Raw genomic sequence first — 14833 nt, forward strand, 5'->3', positions numbered from 1 at the left:
ACGATTAGCTGCCTCTCTCTCTCACTCTACCTCCCATATTAGCATTTAGAACTCCTAACTTTTTTGAAACTTTAAAAATCCTATTTTATCCCTGAATTCAAAAAAAAAAAAAATCACTCAAAATACCATTCTGATCCAATACCCAAATGAATAAACGCCTATCTCAAAAAATCCCAAACACGTTCCCCATCCAATACCCAACAATTAGCCGCCTCTCTCTCACTCTACCTCCCATATTAGCATTTTTTTTTTTTGAGAAACCCATATTAGCATTTAGAACTCCTAACTTTTTTGAAACTTTAAAAATCCTATTTTATCCCTGAATTCAAAAAAACAAAAAAAAATCACTCAAAATACCATTATGTTCCAAATGTCATCTGCCTTCCACATATGATCACCCAAATGCAATGTCATTTACCTGTGGAACAAGTAGAGTATAAAATGTCAAACCAATTTCTAAGACACTATGTTGTGTCTATAGATGGGCAATGAAAACAATTATTTTGAATACCATTGCAAACTTGCCACCTACTGAATCAGTAATTCGTTGCAAACAATAAGAAGAGTTGACAAATTGACGAGTACAACTGGACAACAAACTGCTTACCATAGTTTTGGCGCACAGTGGTGAACCTGTAAATAGGGGTCATCATGGGCCGGGCTAGGGCCGGCCCTACCCTAAATTTTAGGGCTTAGGGTCGGGCCGGGCCGGGCCTAGTCAAAGTCAACAAAATTTAGGGCCGGGTAGGGTCGGGCCGGGGCTTAAATATGCTAACCCTTACCCGCCCGAAAAGCCCGATCTGTTAGGGCCGAAAAGGCCGGATCGGGCCGGCCCTCAAATAGGGCCAAATAGGGTCGAAATGGGCTAAAAAGGGCCTTATTTTGTTTAACAAAAAAAAAAAAAACATTATTTTTTTCTTCTCAAAATATGGCTTAATGGTATGTATTGGTGATAAAAGACTCATTGTTTTTTATTGAACATATTTTATATTCATATAATACTTGTAACTTATAACATTTATTAATATTACTTAAGGTGGTTATATTCAATTAACTATCTATATAAATCTCCCAATATTAATTGTTGTGTAACAAAGAAAATAGAAAATAAAGAAAACAAAACTTATGAAATCAATTACAAAGAAAGAGATAAATTGCATATTATAGAAAAAAGAGAAACGTAATTAAAAAATAGAAAAAAAAAAAAATATGGCTTATTCGGGCGGGCCAAAAATTTCGAAATGGAAATTGATCAATCTGACAATACTCATGGAGGGTAACAAGCCTAATAAACTAGTTATACTACATTACAAGGCATATAAGGATTATGTGCGATCCAAAAATTTTGAAATGAAAATCGACCAATCTGAAAATTCTCATATGTTTATACAACATTGATAGGTATTGTGTAAAGAAATTAGGCCGATCTTCCGTGAATAAGGCGTCCAACGTAGCGGTCAACGCTTTGCACAAGCAAACTTCCCTAATGGGAGCGGCACCATGCACGGACAACGTTGCGGAATTTTGACATCCGTAAGTAGACCCCCACCCATGAGAGTGTGGGAGCTGAAAGATCGAAAAAAGTGAATTGCCAAGGACCGGTTAAGAGCATATTTGTTTTATGTTCTATTTAGGGTATTGAGTTGACCGGCTAGATCGAGGTCCAACCGAAGGCGGAAATTGCTGAAATTTCTACCACTAACATATATTCATATGAAAACAACATCCAGCGGTTCATTTTAAAAAATTCCATTTCGTCCCCCATTTTCCTCATGGAGGGTAACAAGCCTAATAAATTAGTTATACTACATTACAAGGCATATAAGGATTATGTGCGATCCAAAAATTTTGAAATGAAAATCGACCAATCTGAAAATTCTCATATGTTTATACAACATTGATAGGTATTGTTTAAATAAATTAGGCCGATCTGCCGTGAATAAGGCGTCCAACGTAGCGGTCAACGCTTTGCACAAGCAAACTTCCCTAAGGAGAGCGGCACCATGCACGGACAAACGTTGCGGAATTTTGACATCCGTAAGTAGAACCCCTACCCATGAGAGTGTGGGAGCTGAAAGATCGAAAAAAGTGAATTTCCAAGGACCGGTTAAGAGCATATTTGTTTTATGTTCTATTTAGGGTATTGAGTTGACCGGGTAGATCGAGGTCCAACCGAAGGCAGAAATTTCTACCACTAACATATATTCATATGAAAACAACATCCAGCGGTTCATTTTAAAAAATTCCATTTCGTCCCCCATTTTGCTCATGGAGGGTAACCTCAATCATTTAAATGCAATGTATAAGTTATATAACTTTAGGAGGCAAATTGGTATAGACCAACATATTTGTAATTAAATTTGAAATTTTTATCTTATATCTACGCACATCCATTGATGAAATATTTAAAAATGTGATGTAAAAAAATTAGCACGTTTTGCGGTTGTCACGCCATCGGTCAACCAAAAAAACATACAAGTGAATATGGTTGACCAAACCGATCGGGTTCGAAACTATGGTGAAATTGACTAAATTTTTAACCACACGCATAATTTATTGTAATAATCACATCCAACGGTTGATTTTCTCATTTTCTTTGAATTGATAGAGGTTGCTCTTTGGAGTGTATGATATATAAATATAGATTTATAAAAAATTAGTGTCCATTCTCTTTGGAGTGTATGATATAAAAATTAGATTTACATAAATTAATCGGGTTCAAATGTTCAATCTAATACCCATTCTCTAAAATAACATATTTCTTATTTCTTTTTATGTAAATATGTAATATAGAAAAATAATAAAAATAATATATAAATTTTAGGGTATGGCTTTTAGGGTTGGGCCAGGCCGTAGGGTAGGGCCGGGCTTCATTTGCATGACCCTTACCCTACCCTATTTGAGAAAGGGTAGGACCGGCCCGCCCTAATGTAAGGGCCGGGTAGGGCTTCGGCCCTACGGGCCGGGCGGGCTTAGGGCGGGTTTAGGGCCTAAGGGCTAAATGATGAGGCCTACCTGTAAATGGCTTTAATTAGGGAACCGTAGCTCATATGCTTTAGCTGACCCATGTGTCTGCACCACAAGTATGAGATAGAATCAGTTCAAGAAACAGACATGCACAAGAAATAAGGGAAAGCTTCTGTTTCAGAAGTATTCTGAAAACTTCTCGTGAAGAAAACAAATATGCACAAACTACCAAACAAATATATAGTTCACATTAGTGATTGGCTTAAACTTGAGCAAAATAACATAACCAGATCAAGTAGACAGGTTGGGAAAAAATATAGTAACTACTCTCATCAACATATGTGGTCTAAAGAATACTCACACAATCTCGATCAGTATATCGCATTCTCCATGCAGGAAAACCAAGGCGGCATCTTGCAGGTCCATAAACTAATAGGGGGTCAGGGTCCGGCCCTCTGCCACCTGAAATGACAATACAAAAACACCCAGAAGTTTAACTAAACTGTAAAAGTAAATCATAAATAGTAAACAATTGATGCATATGACAGTAAACTAACCAATAGCTTTAAGTGCATCATCCATGTGAGGTTCTGTAAAGATTTTCTCTTCATGTTCACCAGGTAGTGTCGCCAATTTCGAATACTTCACAAAGAGCAAGTTAGCTGCTTTGGTTATAGCTTCTTTTCCATCAGAGAATGAACAAAATTCTAGAGACATGCGTTTCTGGTCAACTAAGCTTTCATCTTGATAACCTTCCTGCACATGATAAATATTAAGTTCGGTCAAAAGATTTTAATCATCAGTCATGGAATAATTCATTTTGAAAGACACATATGTTAGTACAAGTATGATAAGTACACAAAATACAGATATGTGTGTGTGTGTGTCTATATATATATATATATCTACACACACACACACTTAGATCCCATCAACCCTACATCAGTAATCTAATTAATAATGTAGTAAGCTTTCTGTATGCTTAACATTAAAAAAGCCTCTACAAGTCAAATAAAAAATATGGAAGTTTATTAATAACAAATATTATTGGTAGCGAAAAACTTAACAATTGGACATACTAACTCAATCCTGAATTATAGATACATCTTGGTGTGATTATAAATTGTGAAAACATCCTCCAAGTATGCATGTATTTTGGTTATTGTTTGTGTTAAACTGGAGAAAAAAGTAAAGGAATAGAACACAATACCTCATATACTACTGCATTTTTCAGTTTTGTCAAGATGACTTCTTTTGATTTCTTCAACACTCCTAGAACTCATAAAATGAGAAAGAATTACACAAAGGATTGTATGTATATGTCAGATTATTAGACATCAATAGGAGAAGAAGGTCCATGACAAGACCCGCCCCGAATTCCACCCTGGAATCCGAAGTGGCCCTGCGGGACCCACCTTTAAAGGAGATTTACCAAAAATTTCGGCATAACCTCCCTTAAAAATGGATAACCCAAAATCCTGCGGAAAACAAAATTCACTTCTAAATAATCCAACCACAAACTCCTGGAACCACCCTGCTCCCAAATTCCACAAATCTCATCTCAAAGCTAACAACATCACCCATAATCTCCGAAAGGTACAAGTTACTACAATCACCAAAGTTAGGTCATAGACCTCAAATATATTTCATACAAGTTTGGGTCACATATCCCTTAGTAATCAGAGCATTCTAGGAATATAAGTTTAATATAGAGTACAGTAGGCTAAATGAATAACCTACAAAATATGATGACGGAAGCGGATGCGGTCACTATGGCTCACTTCAGAACGCCGAGCAGCAACACTGAAAACTGGGCATTTGAAACCGAAGGGCCCAGGGGAAAGTACATAAAAACGTTAGCGTGAGTGGACAAAAAAAAACAAATATAAACCAAATGGATTTTATACTTTCCCACATTTTCGATATATATAAAATCCGGATGCATGCAACATTTATAAAACACTTAAGAAAATAATCCGAAAAACGTTGAACTCCAGAAAACCGACTAGCCCCGCTAGTCACAACAACAGAGTAAAAGATTGAAATTTCAATACTCGAAAATATAAGTCCAGCCCCGCTGGTTAAGAAAACTCAGACTAGTCCCCGCTAGTCAAAAATAGTATAAGTAGGGGAAGATGATAGCCATACGAATAAGCCACGCAGGCTTGGTTGGGTGATAGCCTCCCAGGCTAAAGAACTCCCATAACTCCCGTAATATACCCTTACGCCACTAAGTGTAGCGATAGGATACTGGGCTACAGAATTACTGTCACAGAGACAGTAACCTGCGCCACAAAGGCGGAAGGGCTACGGTGATCCCATCACCGCGCCACAAAGGCGGAAAATCAATGCTAGCATGATAAAATCACCCCTCAGTATGGCACAGGGAAACATAACCTAAAATCCAGTAAATCCAAAATACATAAGGCTTCCCCCATCTCTCGTAAAAGAATTTCCAACGACGTGTCCCACACGCCAAGATAATCTCAAGTTCAAAATAAATAGGAGAGAAAATAATAATAAAACATAATCTCCATGAATCGAAACAAAACCAATTCCAAGTTCATCATCAAGGCACTCCCAATGCCAAAGCCGAAAGTCGATAAATAAACAAGAAATATAACTCCATCGAAATCCCATTTCGAAAATCCTTTAAAAGTCTCAAATCGACGAATAGAAATATAATTAAAAAAAAAGTATAATTCCGGAAATCACCTCGGAAATAAATAATTCGTCAAATAATAATCAATCTCTGAAAATAAATCATATGCTCGAAATGTAATATGATAAATAATTAGAGCATTACTTCAAGAAATAAATGCATGCATCAATTCTTAAAAACAAAAGTCCACTCACTATATATGCTCAATCCTGACGTCGCTCGGTATTTTCCTCGTACGAAGACTCCTCTCGCCCTGTACGAATAACATTCATAAATATATATATATATATATAATTCACAGGACGGAATTAACTCTACAATACTTATAATTGGAAATTCAAAACATCCCCCCCTTTCCTAAAATCCAACTCCTCAACTCTCCACAACATCCATCCTTACTCCCACAATAATCTCTCATCGATAAATTAATTCTCGAGTGAATTCGAAATAATTCCGGCATTCGAATTCACGCAAACCGTTAATTATACAATTTAAACTCAATCCGAAATTCCTCCGATGTCAACCAAACTTCACACATTACATTCTACAATCATCAACTGGTATAGGGGATTAAAACGACATCTAAAACCCTGCTATACGCGCCTCCACGCGCTACCTACAGTGGCGGCGCGTGGGGACCACGCGCCGGCGGCAACCTTCTCCGATGACCACCAAATTCCGGCAACAACATCATCTCAACAGACCCAAACAACTTCTCAACTACAACATTGATCAATTTTACCTCTAAGTGGCCGAATCGAGCCGGTGAAGGAAAGCCCCGAAGCTCCAAGAACCCTAGAATGGAAAATTATCAATTCGGCTTCTACAATGCAAATCGGAACGAACCACCTTAGGGAAAATAATCACCATCAAAAACCGTACCTTCGATGGGAATATGGCTGCCGGAGGTGGCCGGAAATCGGCAAAATCCCAAAACTGCAACCGAGGAGGAATTTCCTTCGATCCGAGCTTTTCCGGCCAAATCGTCCAAAGATACCTCCACAGACGTGACCGGGGGAAGAAACCGAGCTTGGGGGTAGCCGGATTCCGTCGTGGGTCGGCCGGAGGAGGAAGAAACCGGAGGTAACCAGTTCGGGCCGAAAGGGGAAAGGGTCGGGGGAGAAGAGAGAGGGAGAGTTACCGGGTTTCCGAAAATGGAAACCTACAGTGGTAACTTTCCATATTTATATTTTTGTTACCATGAACAGTAACTTCACATTTTAAGCTATAACTTCCACATACGAACTCCGATTTTTACGTACCACATATGCACGCGCTCGGTTTAACGTCCTCTACAACTTTCATGAAGGAAATTTTCTCAAATTAATAACTCATAAAAAGTCAATTTTTAACCACCCCCCTAAATGTTAAAATTAAAATCGTGAACGATAACCAATAAGAATTTCATGTAACTCGGTAAAAAGGTATATCAGGTGTGGGGTGTAACAGTCCACCATCAAAATTAGTCTAACATGGCACCATTTACCTTCTGTGTCGTAGAGGCACGCACGTTTCACGCCAATAGCTTCTAGCCACTGCAGAAGCTCAATACCTTTGGAAGTTTCGTATGCGTCTTCACTTTCTACTACAATCGCCAGGTACCGTAGTTTACCTACGTTAAGGGCTTTATACTTCTTAAGTATTCCACCAGAAATGAGATAGCTCTCAAGCACATAAACCATCCACAACAGAAAGTACCATAGTCTGATAAAAAGATGCAGAATATGCCAGAGGAGCAGTAGCCCAAGATTGCCAGTCTGAACCAATATCAATCCAGGATCAACATTAAATTTAGGTTTTATTAAGGTAAAAAGCATATGAAATGAATGAATATGAATCGGCCATATTCATCTAAGTATCATAATTTGTCTGAGATTGCTATAAAGGGTCTGAATGACAATCCATTATGTTCCCTAAAAGCGCACAATGAGAATTTCTTTTCAGCTTATAAATTATCTAAAGTGTACCGTCTTCAATTTTTTCATACAAAACAGAAGTTATTCAAATGAATAATAAAAAAGGAGTCAACAGAATGTCCACTGAGAAAACTCCTAGAAACACCAAGCAAAGAAGAATGAAACACCAAGAATATGAGCAACAGAGTTAAGTACTTAAGTAACTGCTGCATTGTAATCCAAGTAATTAGCTGAAAACGAGCTACTCCTAAATTGTAGAAACCAAAGCCCATAAAGATGCCCCCAAAATGACCCAAAGCACCGCCATTATAGCACATCTATCTCCCCAGAACCAATTCCTTGTTTCTTCCTTAAAACACACAGATGTTCCTACTCACAGTTGGTTAATGTCCCAGCTGACATTACATTCCCTAAGAACCCTTTTCCAAAGAGCTAAAGCAATTGGAAAGTGCAGAAACAAACATTCACACTCTTGGCTTCTTCTTTACCTATAATACACCACTAAGGGGAGAGCCAAGCATAGGGTCTTCTCCTTTGAACCAAATCACAAGCATTTTCCTTCCATGAGCAATATCCTAGGATTAATACGAAATTAGGAGGGACTTTAGCCTTCAAACTTACAGAATAGAGAGTATTGAGGAGACATGGTTATCTGTCAACTTCTTAAGAGTCACATTTGCAAGAAAATTCACCCAAAAGACTCTAATATCAATATTCTCTTATCTTGTTTAGATGAGACCAACACAATGTCATGAAGCTGAGAAAATAAAGGTAAAAGCTCAACAACTTCAAGTCAGCCAAATTCCTTCTAATCGCAAACCCAGCTCAAAGAACAAGTAGAATCATTAGTACACATCCTAGAAATGGTAAAGTTATGATCATAATCTATATAAAAACAAGTTATGAATGGCAAGCTGCCTCCGCCACCAATCTCTCTTCCAGGAACCTCACCGTTTCCCCATTCCCACCACAAAATGGCAATAAGCAGAAAACAAATTAATTTGTAGTGAGATAGCTTGCTATGGACTTTGGCTTTAACCCAGGATCACAATATTGGAGTTCCAGCCATTTGTGTGCAGCCCATGTTTACCAAAGGGTTTCTTCCTGAAATCTCCACAGCCACTTCCCTAAAACAGTCTCATATTTTATTTGATTTTTGGAAAAAGAACAAAATTTATTGAAGAACAAGAATGATACAAAAAGAAACTGGACAAGAAGTCCACAAAGGAACAGTGCCACACAACAAAGCCCAAACAAACAACACCTGCAACAAGACTAGGAAAACATACTAATACCCTACAAGAACAAGGAACCTAGAAGGCCTCATTTCTCTTCATCAAGTTCTCCACCAGAAAACCACTTTTCTCCGTTGTTTGACAAACCACTACTAAATGGTAATTTCTTCCTCCCCTCCACCCTTGCCACAGAAAACTTCTCATTAGTCTTTCTAACTGGTTGGCTACTCCAGTTAGAAAGACTAAGGACTCGAAAAACAAAAAGATAATAGGTAAGAAAACTACTCGAAACAGATTGGACGAAATACTCAATAAAAAAGCTTTTTCTCCACCCTTCTACTTCTCTGAGCTTCTCCACCACCAGATACCAAAAACACAAACCAGAAACAATATCAAAGGACTCATCATAAATAATAACTTACTTAAATTCTCATCATCCCCCAAAAGAAAAACGATTGTATCATCCTCTAACTCTAAATGATACTGGGTATACTGAAACTCATTTACGAGTTACATTTACGGAGAGAACTACACCAACATCTCATCCAACAATACTGCTTCAAAGAAGCCATATTCATAGAGAACAAGTTCCTACTTTCTTGATGCAGTTCTGAAGAACCACACTAAACTGCTCAGATTGAATTTACGCATACGGTGTTTTGCTATATTATGTCATATGAAGATGGTTTCCACTGTGAAGAAGCCAATACAAATTGGACCACTTTCTTATGAACAAACAAATGCATAGGACTTACGAAAGAAAATTACAGCTCCTATCTGAATATCAATAGGTATTCAGGATATAACCTCCTATCTGAATTTTGCAAAAAGTTACAAACTTTACTAAGATTCAACACAATAATAAGCAAATATTAATTGAACAAGAATCTTTTGCACTTACATGAGAAGCAAAAGAGATTGCCCTTGCCCTCTGCATTTCAATCTTCAAATCCATCAGCTGAAACACAACCAAACACAAAAAGAAACCAATCAATATAAACCCAACAAAATTCAATAAAACCCAATTGGATGAAAAACACTAAACCCAACAAGCAACTAAGAAACTAACCTTAAAAAGACAGAGAGAAAACCAGAAAGACAATTTAGTGAGTTTTTGAGTGAGCAAAGAGCAGCAAAGCCATTGTATAAATAGGCTCTCAAGTGAAGCGTTAAATTTGCGTACCAGAATTGGGCACTAATTTGTGGTGCAGGAATCTGTGGTGGATGCAATTGGGTACAAGAAAATTTGTGATTTTTTTTTTGGTGATCAGGTTAATTGTGTGCTGCTGAGATTTTGAGAAGGAAAAGGGGACAAAAATCGATTAAAGTATGTGCTACAGAGAGAGAGAGAGAGAGAGAGAGAGAGAGAGAGAGAGAGAGAGAGAGAGAGAGAGAGAGAGAGAGAGAGAGAATGTGATGGATCACTTTCAAGGAGAAAGTGCCTTGGAACAATACTATTGTTACCGAAGCAGGGGAAAATACCAATGCAAGTGCCTCAATGGAAGCTGGAAATAAAACTACCAATTCATCTAAATATCTCGCAGTTGGCATGTTCCTTGGAAAATTGTAAGTCAAATTTTGGTTTTTTTGACTGCTGAGTACTTTAAACAAGTTCTGTGTAATTTTATCTTTCCTCTGGTTTCTGTGCTTTAGTAGTTTTTATTAGTACTTCAATAATGGAATGTGCTGATTCTTCAATATTGGAAAGTCCATGGTTTAGATGCCTTTCTGGAATAGGGTTTCAATTTTAGCTAGTGTTGTTGGTTCCCAGAACAGCTGAATGTGATTTCCTAGATAAAAATAAAATAAAAGTTACAGGGACTTCTAGTTTCCTATTCCTACTAGGAGTAGGGATATATATTTTTTTTTTTTTTTTTTTGGATAATGGAATCCTAGTTCATTTAGAAGTAGGGCGCCTCAGCGCTTCTATATATGTCTTCTTATTCTTCCGTTGTTGTGCCAGAGAATCTCCCGCAACCTAGGCTCGCACTGTTCCAATCCCCCTTCTCAAGGTTCAATTAATTAAGCTTGAAATTGAAGATGTCATCATCCTCGTCTTCTCTGCAAGTTGGTTCGGAGCCCAGCAAGTCAGATCCCGATAAGAAAAGGCACCGGAGTGAGGCTTGGAGTCAAGAAGACGATGAAGAGATTGTTCCTCCACACCAGAAAGATCAAGTTAAAAGTATAAGAAGTTCGGCTGCTGCTGATGATGATGATGATGATGCAGCAGCTGCTAAAGTTGATGATGATGAACAAGTGCAGCAATTCAATTCGGAGCTATTTGAGAAGCTCCAAGAGGATAGAAAAGCACTACCCATTTACAGATTTCGTGAAGCATTGCTCGACTATGTTGAAGAGAATCAGGTTGTTATTATTTATGGTCCAACTGGGTGTGGAAAAACCACACAGATACCCCAATATCTACACGAGGCCGGATATAGCAAAAAAGGGAAGATTGGGTGCACACAGCCACATGGAGTTGTTGCTATGAGTGCTGCTTCCAGAGTTTCTAAAGAAGTGGGTGTCAAGCTCGGGCATGAGGTAGGGTATTCCATTCCTTCTGAGGATTGCACATCTGAAAAGACTGTTTTGAGATATATGACAGATGAAATGTTGTTGCATGAACTCTATGGTGAACCAGATTTGATAAGCTATAGTGTGTTGGTGGTGGATGGGGCCGATGAGAGAACCCTCTCAACTGATATCCTACTTGGATTGTTAAAGGATATTCTTCGATTTAGAACCAAACTTAAGATAGTCATCTCCATCCGAACTACTGATCATGCTGATAAGTTAAGTGGTTATTTCAATAAAGCTCCCATTCTCAAAATCCTATTAACAAGGCGGATGAGTTATGGTCACACCAAAATTGAATACATGAACGCACCAATAGTAGATTACTTGGATGTAGCAATAGGCACTGCACTTCAAATCCATGCAACAGAACCAACCGGGGGAGATATTTTGGTCTTACTCACCGATCATGAAGAGATCGAAACAGCAGAAGAAGAATTGAAGCTAAAAGCAGTTGGCTTGGCTGAAGAGCTGATTATCTGCCCCGTACATGAAAACCTGCCTGCTGAGCTTCAAGCAAAAGTTTTTGATCCCACACCTCAAGGAGCCAGGAAGGTTTTCCTTGCCACAGTGGCTATCAATGGGGCCAAATATGTCATTGACCCTGGGTTTTGCAAGAGGAAGTGTTATAATCCAAGAACTGGTATAGAGTTAATGCAAGTCGCTCACATCTCAAAGGCAACTGCATTACAAAGGATGCTGGTAAGTGAAAGGGGAAGTCAAACGGCCCCTGCCAAGTGCTTCTGTTTATATACTGATCGTAATTATGACAAAGATTTTGATAAAATCACAGTGCCAGAAGTACAACGGACTAACCTTGCAAATGCTGTTCTTAGGCTTCTACATCTTGGGGTTAATTTATCACAGTTTGAGTTTATTGACCCTCCGCCTGCTGAAGCATTGACAAAAGCCTTACGAGTGTTATTTATACTAGGTGCTGTAAATACTGAGGGTGAGCTTTCTAGGGTTGGTGCACAGATGGCGGAAATCCCTTTGGATCATATGCTGTCTAGGGCGGTAGTTGCTTCAATTGAGTACAAATGCTCAGCTGAGGTGATTTCTATTGTTGCCATGCTTTCCACCGGTGGTGATTCAGTCTTCTATCGACCACAGGACAAACATACAGATGCCGACAATGCGCGAATGCATTTTCATTCTGGGAATGTGGGGGATCACATTGCAATGCTTAGAGTTTACAATGCATGGAAAGAGGCAAATTTCTCAACACAGTGGTGTCACGAAAACTACATACGAGTTAGAAGCATGAGGAGAGCAAGACATATTCGGGATAAGCTTGAGCAGCTCTTGGAGAAGGTCGGCATAGAGCTCACCTCAAATCTAGTTGATTTGGAGCCTATAGAGAAGGCTATTACCACCGGTTTCTTACCTCATTCTGCAAAGCAGCAAATGAATGGATCTTATAGAACAGTCAAAGAGCCAGATTCACCAACTATCCGTATACATCCCAACTCGGGGATGGCACAAGTGCTCCCGACGTGGGTTGTGTATCATGATTTGGTGCCCACAACCGGAGAATATATGAGACAGGTAACAGAGATCAAGCCGGAATGGTTGGTTGAAATAGCTCCGCATTATTACCGGCTGGAGTATGTACTGGATGTGGTTTAAAGAAGATGCCTCTCTCTCTCTCAAATTTGTAATAGTTTGATATTGTATCGATTCTCAAGGAAAGGAATGCCTCTGTCGTGCGTGTGTTATTTTACTTCTGCTGGGGTTTAGACTGTAATTAGTTAACTAGTACCTCTTCAGACTTCCATCAATAAAAGTTCTTTCCTTTCTCTTCAAACCAATCCTTATGCTAATTGCTTATCTTTTGGGTGCGTGCTGTGGATGAGGGTGAGTGCGTCAGACCATATTTGCAGTGCGCTGTTTCAAAGCACTTTGACATATGTAGAATCTTTAAATTACAAATAAATCTAAAACCAACAGTAGTGTAAGTTAAAGAGTTTCATGCAGCAAACAAATGCCCCAGAGAAAGAAGGATTGATTGCAAGACTCAAAAGTGTGAGATTCTTTTAACCTCTTAATAGCTAAAACCAAAATTATCAAATATCAAAAAAATTCAGAAGTGACAGTAGAAACCTAACACTCAAGCCGGCCTCTGACAGTTGTTCCTCCTCCCTTTACTCAAGTGAGTGATCATCTACAAGAACAAGCAGTCTTAAAAACTGAGATGCATTACACATATAATTCATTAATTTGCTGGTTTTGGTTTTGCAAAAATGAACATTTTGAATTCATGTATGGATTCTAAGAAAACTGCTGGCAAAAACATTATTATATGCTTAGGGGTATTTGACAATGCCAGTACTCAAGATCCTGTTCTATGTCAGTTTACTGAATTAATGGGGCACAATGTACCCTAACCCTAATATGAGTAGGAGTTCTTCTTATGTACCCATAGCACCCAGGACGACCAAGGTTAAGGTTAACCAGTGGAATTCTATTTAATTTGTTGATGCTTCTGCTCCATCTGGCCTGGTTCTATGTCTAGCAGCAACACCCTTCCTCTGACATTGTGCCTCTCAGCAGCTGCTTCCTTCTGCTAACCAACCATGCTTCTTACTTGTTATCAGTAACAACTCCTGGCAGAACAAATATACAAATAAAAAAAGAAAATAAATTAAAGTATAGGAAGAGAAAAGGAATGCTGACAAGACTCTTAAGTTCAGTTTTGAATATTTTAGTTTAGAAGTTCTTTTTGTCTCACCAGGGAAGCTCAAACATACTAGCTGATATCTAGTCAAACTAGTGTCATGAGCCTGAATGTATCAAAGTTCAATCTTGATTTGTACTTTATCAGCTTCAATTGTCACTTGTCCTGCCTGGCGGCTTCACCTGTATGCCATGCTGGAATGAGCTAAAATATTTCGAGTACTCAGAAGTCAGAACATAGGCAAACACCTCTCTACTACTTTACTGGGTACAGCCATTCAGGAATATGGTTTGTATGCTCCTATTATTCAAAGTCACTAAGTATCATGATTGGTAAATATCGTTCACCTATTGTGGTTACTGATAATAGCAAGCTCTTCATTCTTCTTCAATTCTCAGGCTTCACCATAATGCACAATAACTTAAAATAGGAGGTGTCAAATGAGGAAGGCACAAATATACGAGTTAAAATCGGCTTATAAGCAGTGGGAGTGTGCCATTGTTGATGTCAACTGTAAGCGTGGCAAGACCAGGTATTCAAAGTCATTTAATATGTGTGCATCTGTTTTTGAACTTATCAGTGCGTGCAGTGCCAAGGAACAGATAGTACCTGATTCTCTGATTTTCATCCGAGTGCTTGGGGTCAATACAAGCTTGGCTGATAATCTGATATGTAATGAAAGAATACGGGAGTTTCACCTATACAAATGCCAAATGGTAATGTAAAATTTGCTAAATGCATATGTGCAATAAGACTATAAGAGTGAAGGTAAAAGCAAAGGAGGTTAAGAATAGATTGGTTG

The 14833-nt window shown here is 38.5% G+C and overlaps 2 protein-coding genes across 3 annotated transcripts; one reads left to right on the top strand and one right to left on the bottom strand.

The window, feature by feature from the left end:
* Positions 1-359: 359 nt before the first annotated feature.
* LOC133735452 (uncharacterized) lies at positions 360-10058 on the bottom strand. 2 transcript variants are annotated; one of them, XM_062162854.1, is made up of 8 exons: positions 9850-10023; positions 9682-9738; positions 7116-7386; positions 4178-4239; positions 3525-3723; positions 3329-3429; positions 3016-3072; positions 360-633 (listed from the first exon to the last, which is right to left on the bottom strand). In XM_062162854.1, exons 2-7 carry the CDS (start codon positions 9733-9735, stop codon positions 3028-3030), a joined length of 732 nt encoding a protein of 243 aa, XP_062018838.1. In that variant the 5' UTR covers positions 9736-9738; positions 9850-10023; the 3' UTR covers positions 360-633; positions 3016-3027. The 2 variants fall into 2 exon arrangements, with proteins under 2 accessions (XP_062018838.1, XP_062018839.1); XM_062162855.1 differs by having other exon boundaries at positions 366-633; positions 3016-3078; positions 3339-3429; positions 9850-10058.
* Positions 10059-10739: 681 nt separating this feature from the next.
* On the top strand, positions 10740-13063 carry LOC133741008 (pre-mRNA-splicing factor ATP-dependent RNA helicase DEAH1-like). Its single transcript, XM_062168941.1, has one exon. The coding sequence runs from the start codon at positions 10821-10823 to the stop codon at positions 12981-12983; it is 2163 nt and encodes a 720-aa protein (XP_062024925.1). The 5' UTR covers positions 10740-10820; the 3' UTR covers positions 12984-13063.
* The last annotated feature ends 1770 nt before the right edge of the window (positions 13064-14833 follow it).

This window comes from Rosa rugosa, chromosome 3 (genome assembly GCF_958449725.1).
Source record: "Rosa rugosa chromosome 3, drRosRugo1.1, whole genome shotgun sequence".
Taxonomy (NCBI): domain Eukaryota; kingdom Viridiplantae; phylum Streptophyta; class Magnoliopsida; order Rosales; family Rosaceae; genus Rosa; species Rosa rugosa.

Excerpts from the sequence above, each read along its gene's own strand:
- LOC133735452 (XM_062162855.1), bottom strand. The coding sequence starts at position 9,735 with ATGGATTTGAAGATTGAAATGCAGAGGGCAAGGGCAATCTCTTTTGCT. Across the intron at positions 7,387-9,681 it reads CAATCTCTTTTGCTTCTCAT|ACTGGCAATCTTGGGCTACT; the intron begins GTAAGTGCAAAA and ends ATATTGGTTCAG. Across the intron at positions 3,430-3,524 it reads TGATGCACTTAAAGCTATTG|GTGGCAGAGGGCCGGACCCT; the intron begins GTTAGTTTACTG and ends TTGTCATTTCAG.
- LOC133741008 (XM_062168941.1), top strand. The coding sequence starts at position 10,821 with ATGTCATCATCCTCGTCTTCTCTGCAAGTTGGTTCGGAGCCCAGCAAG.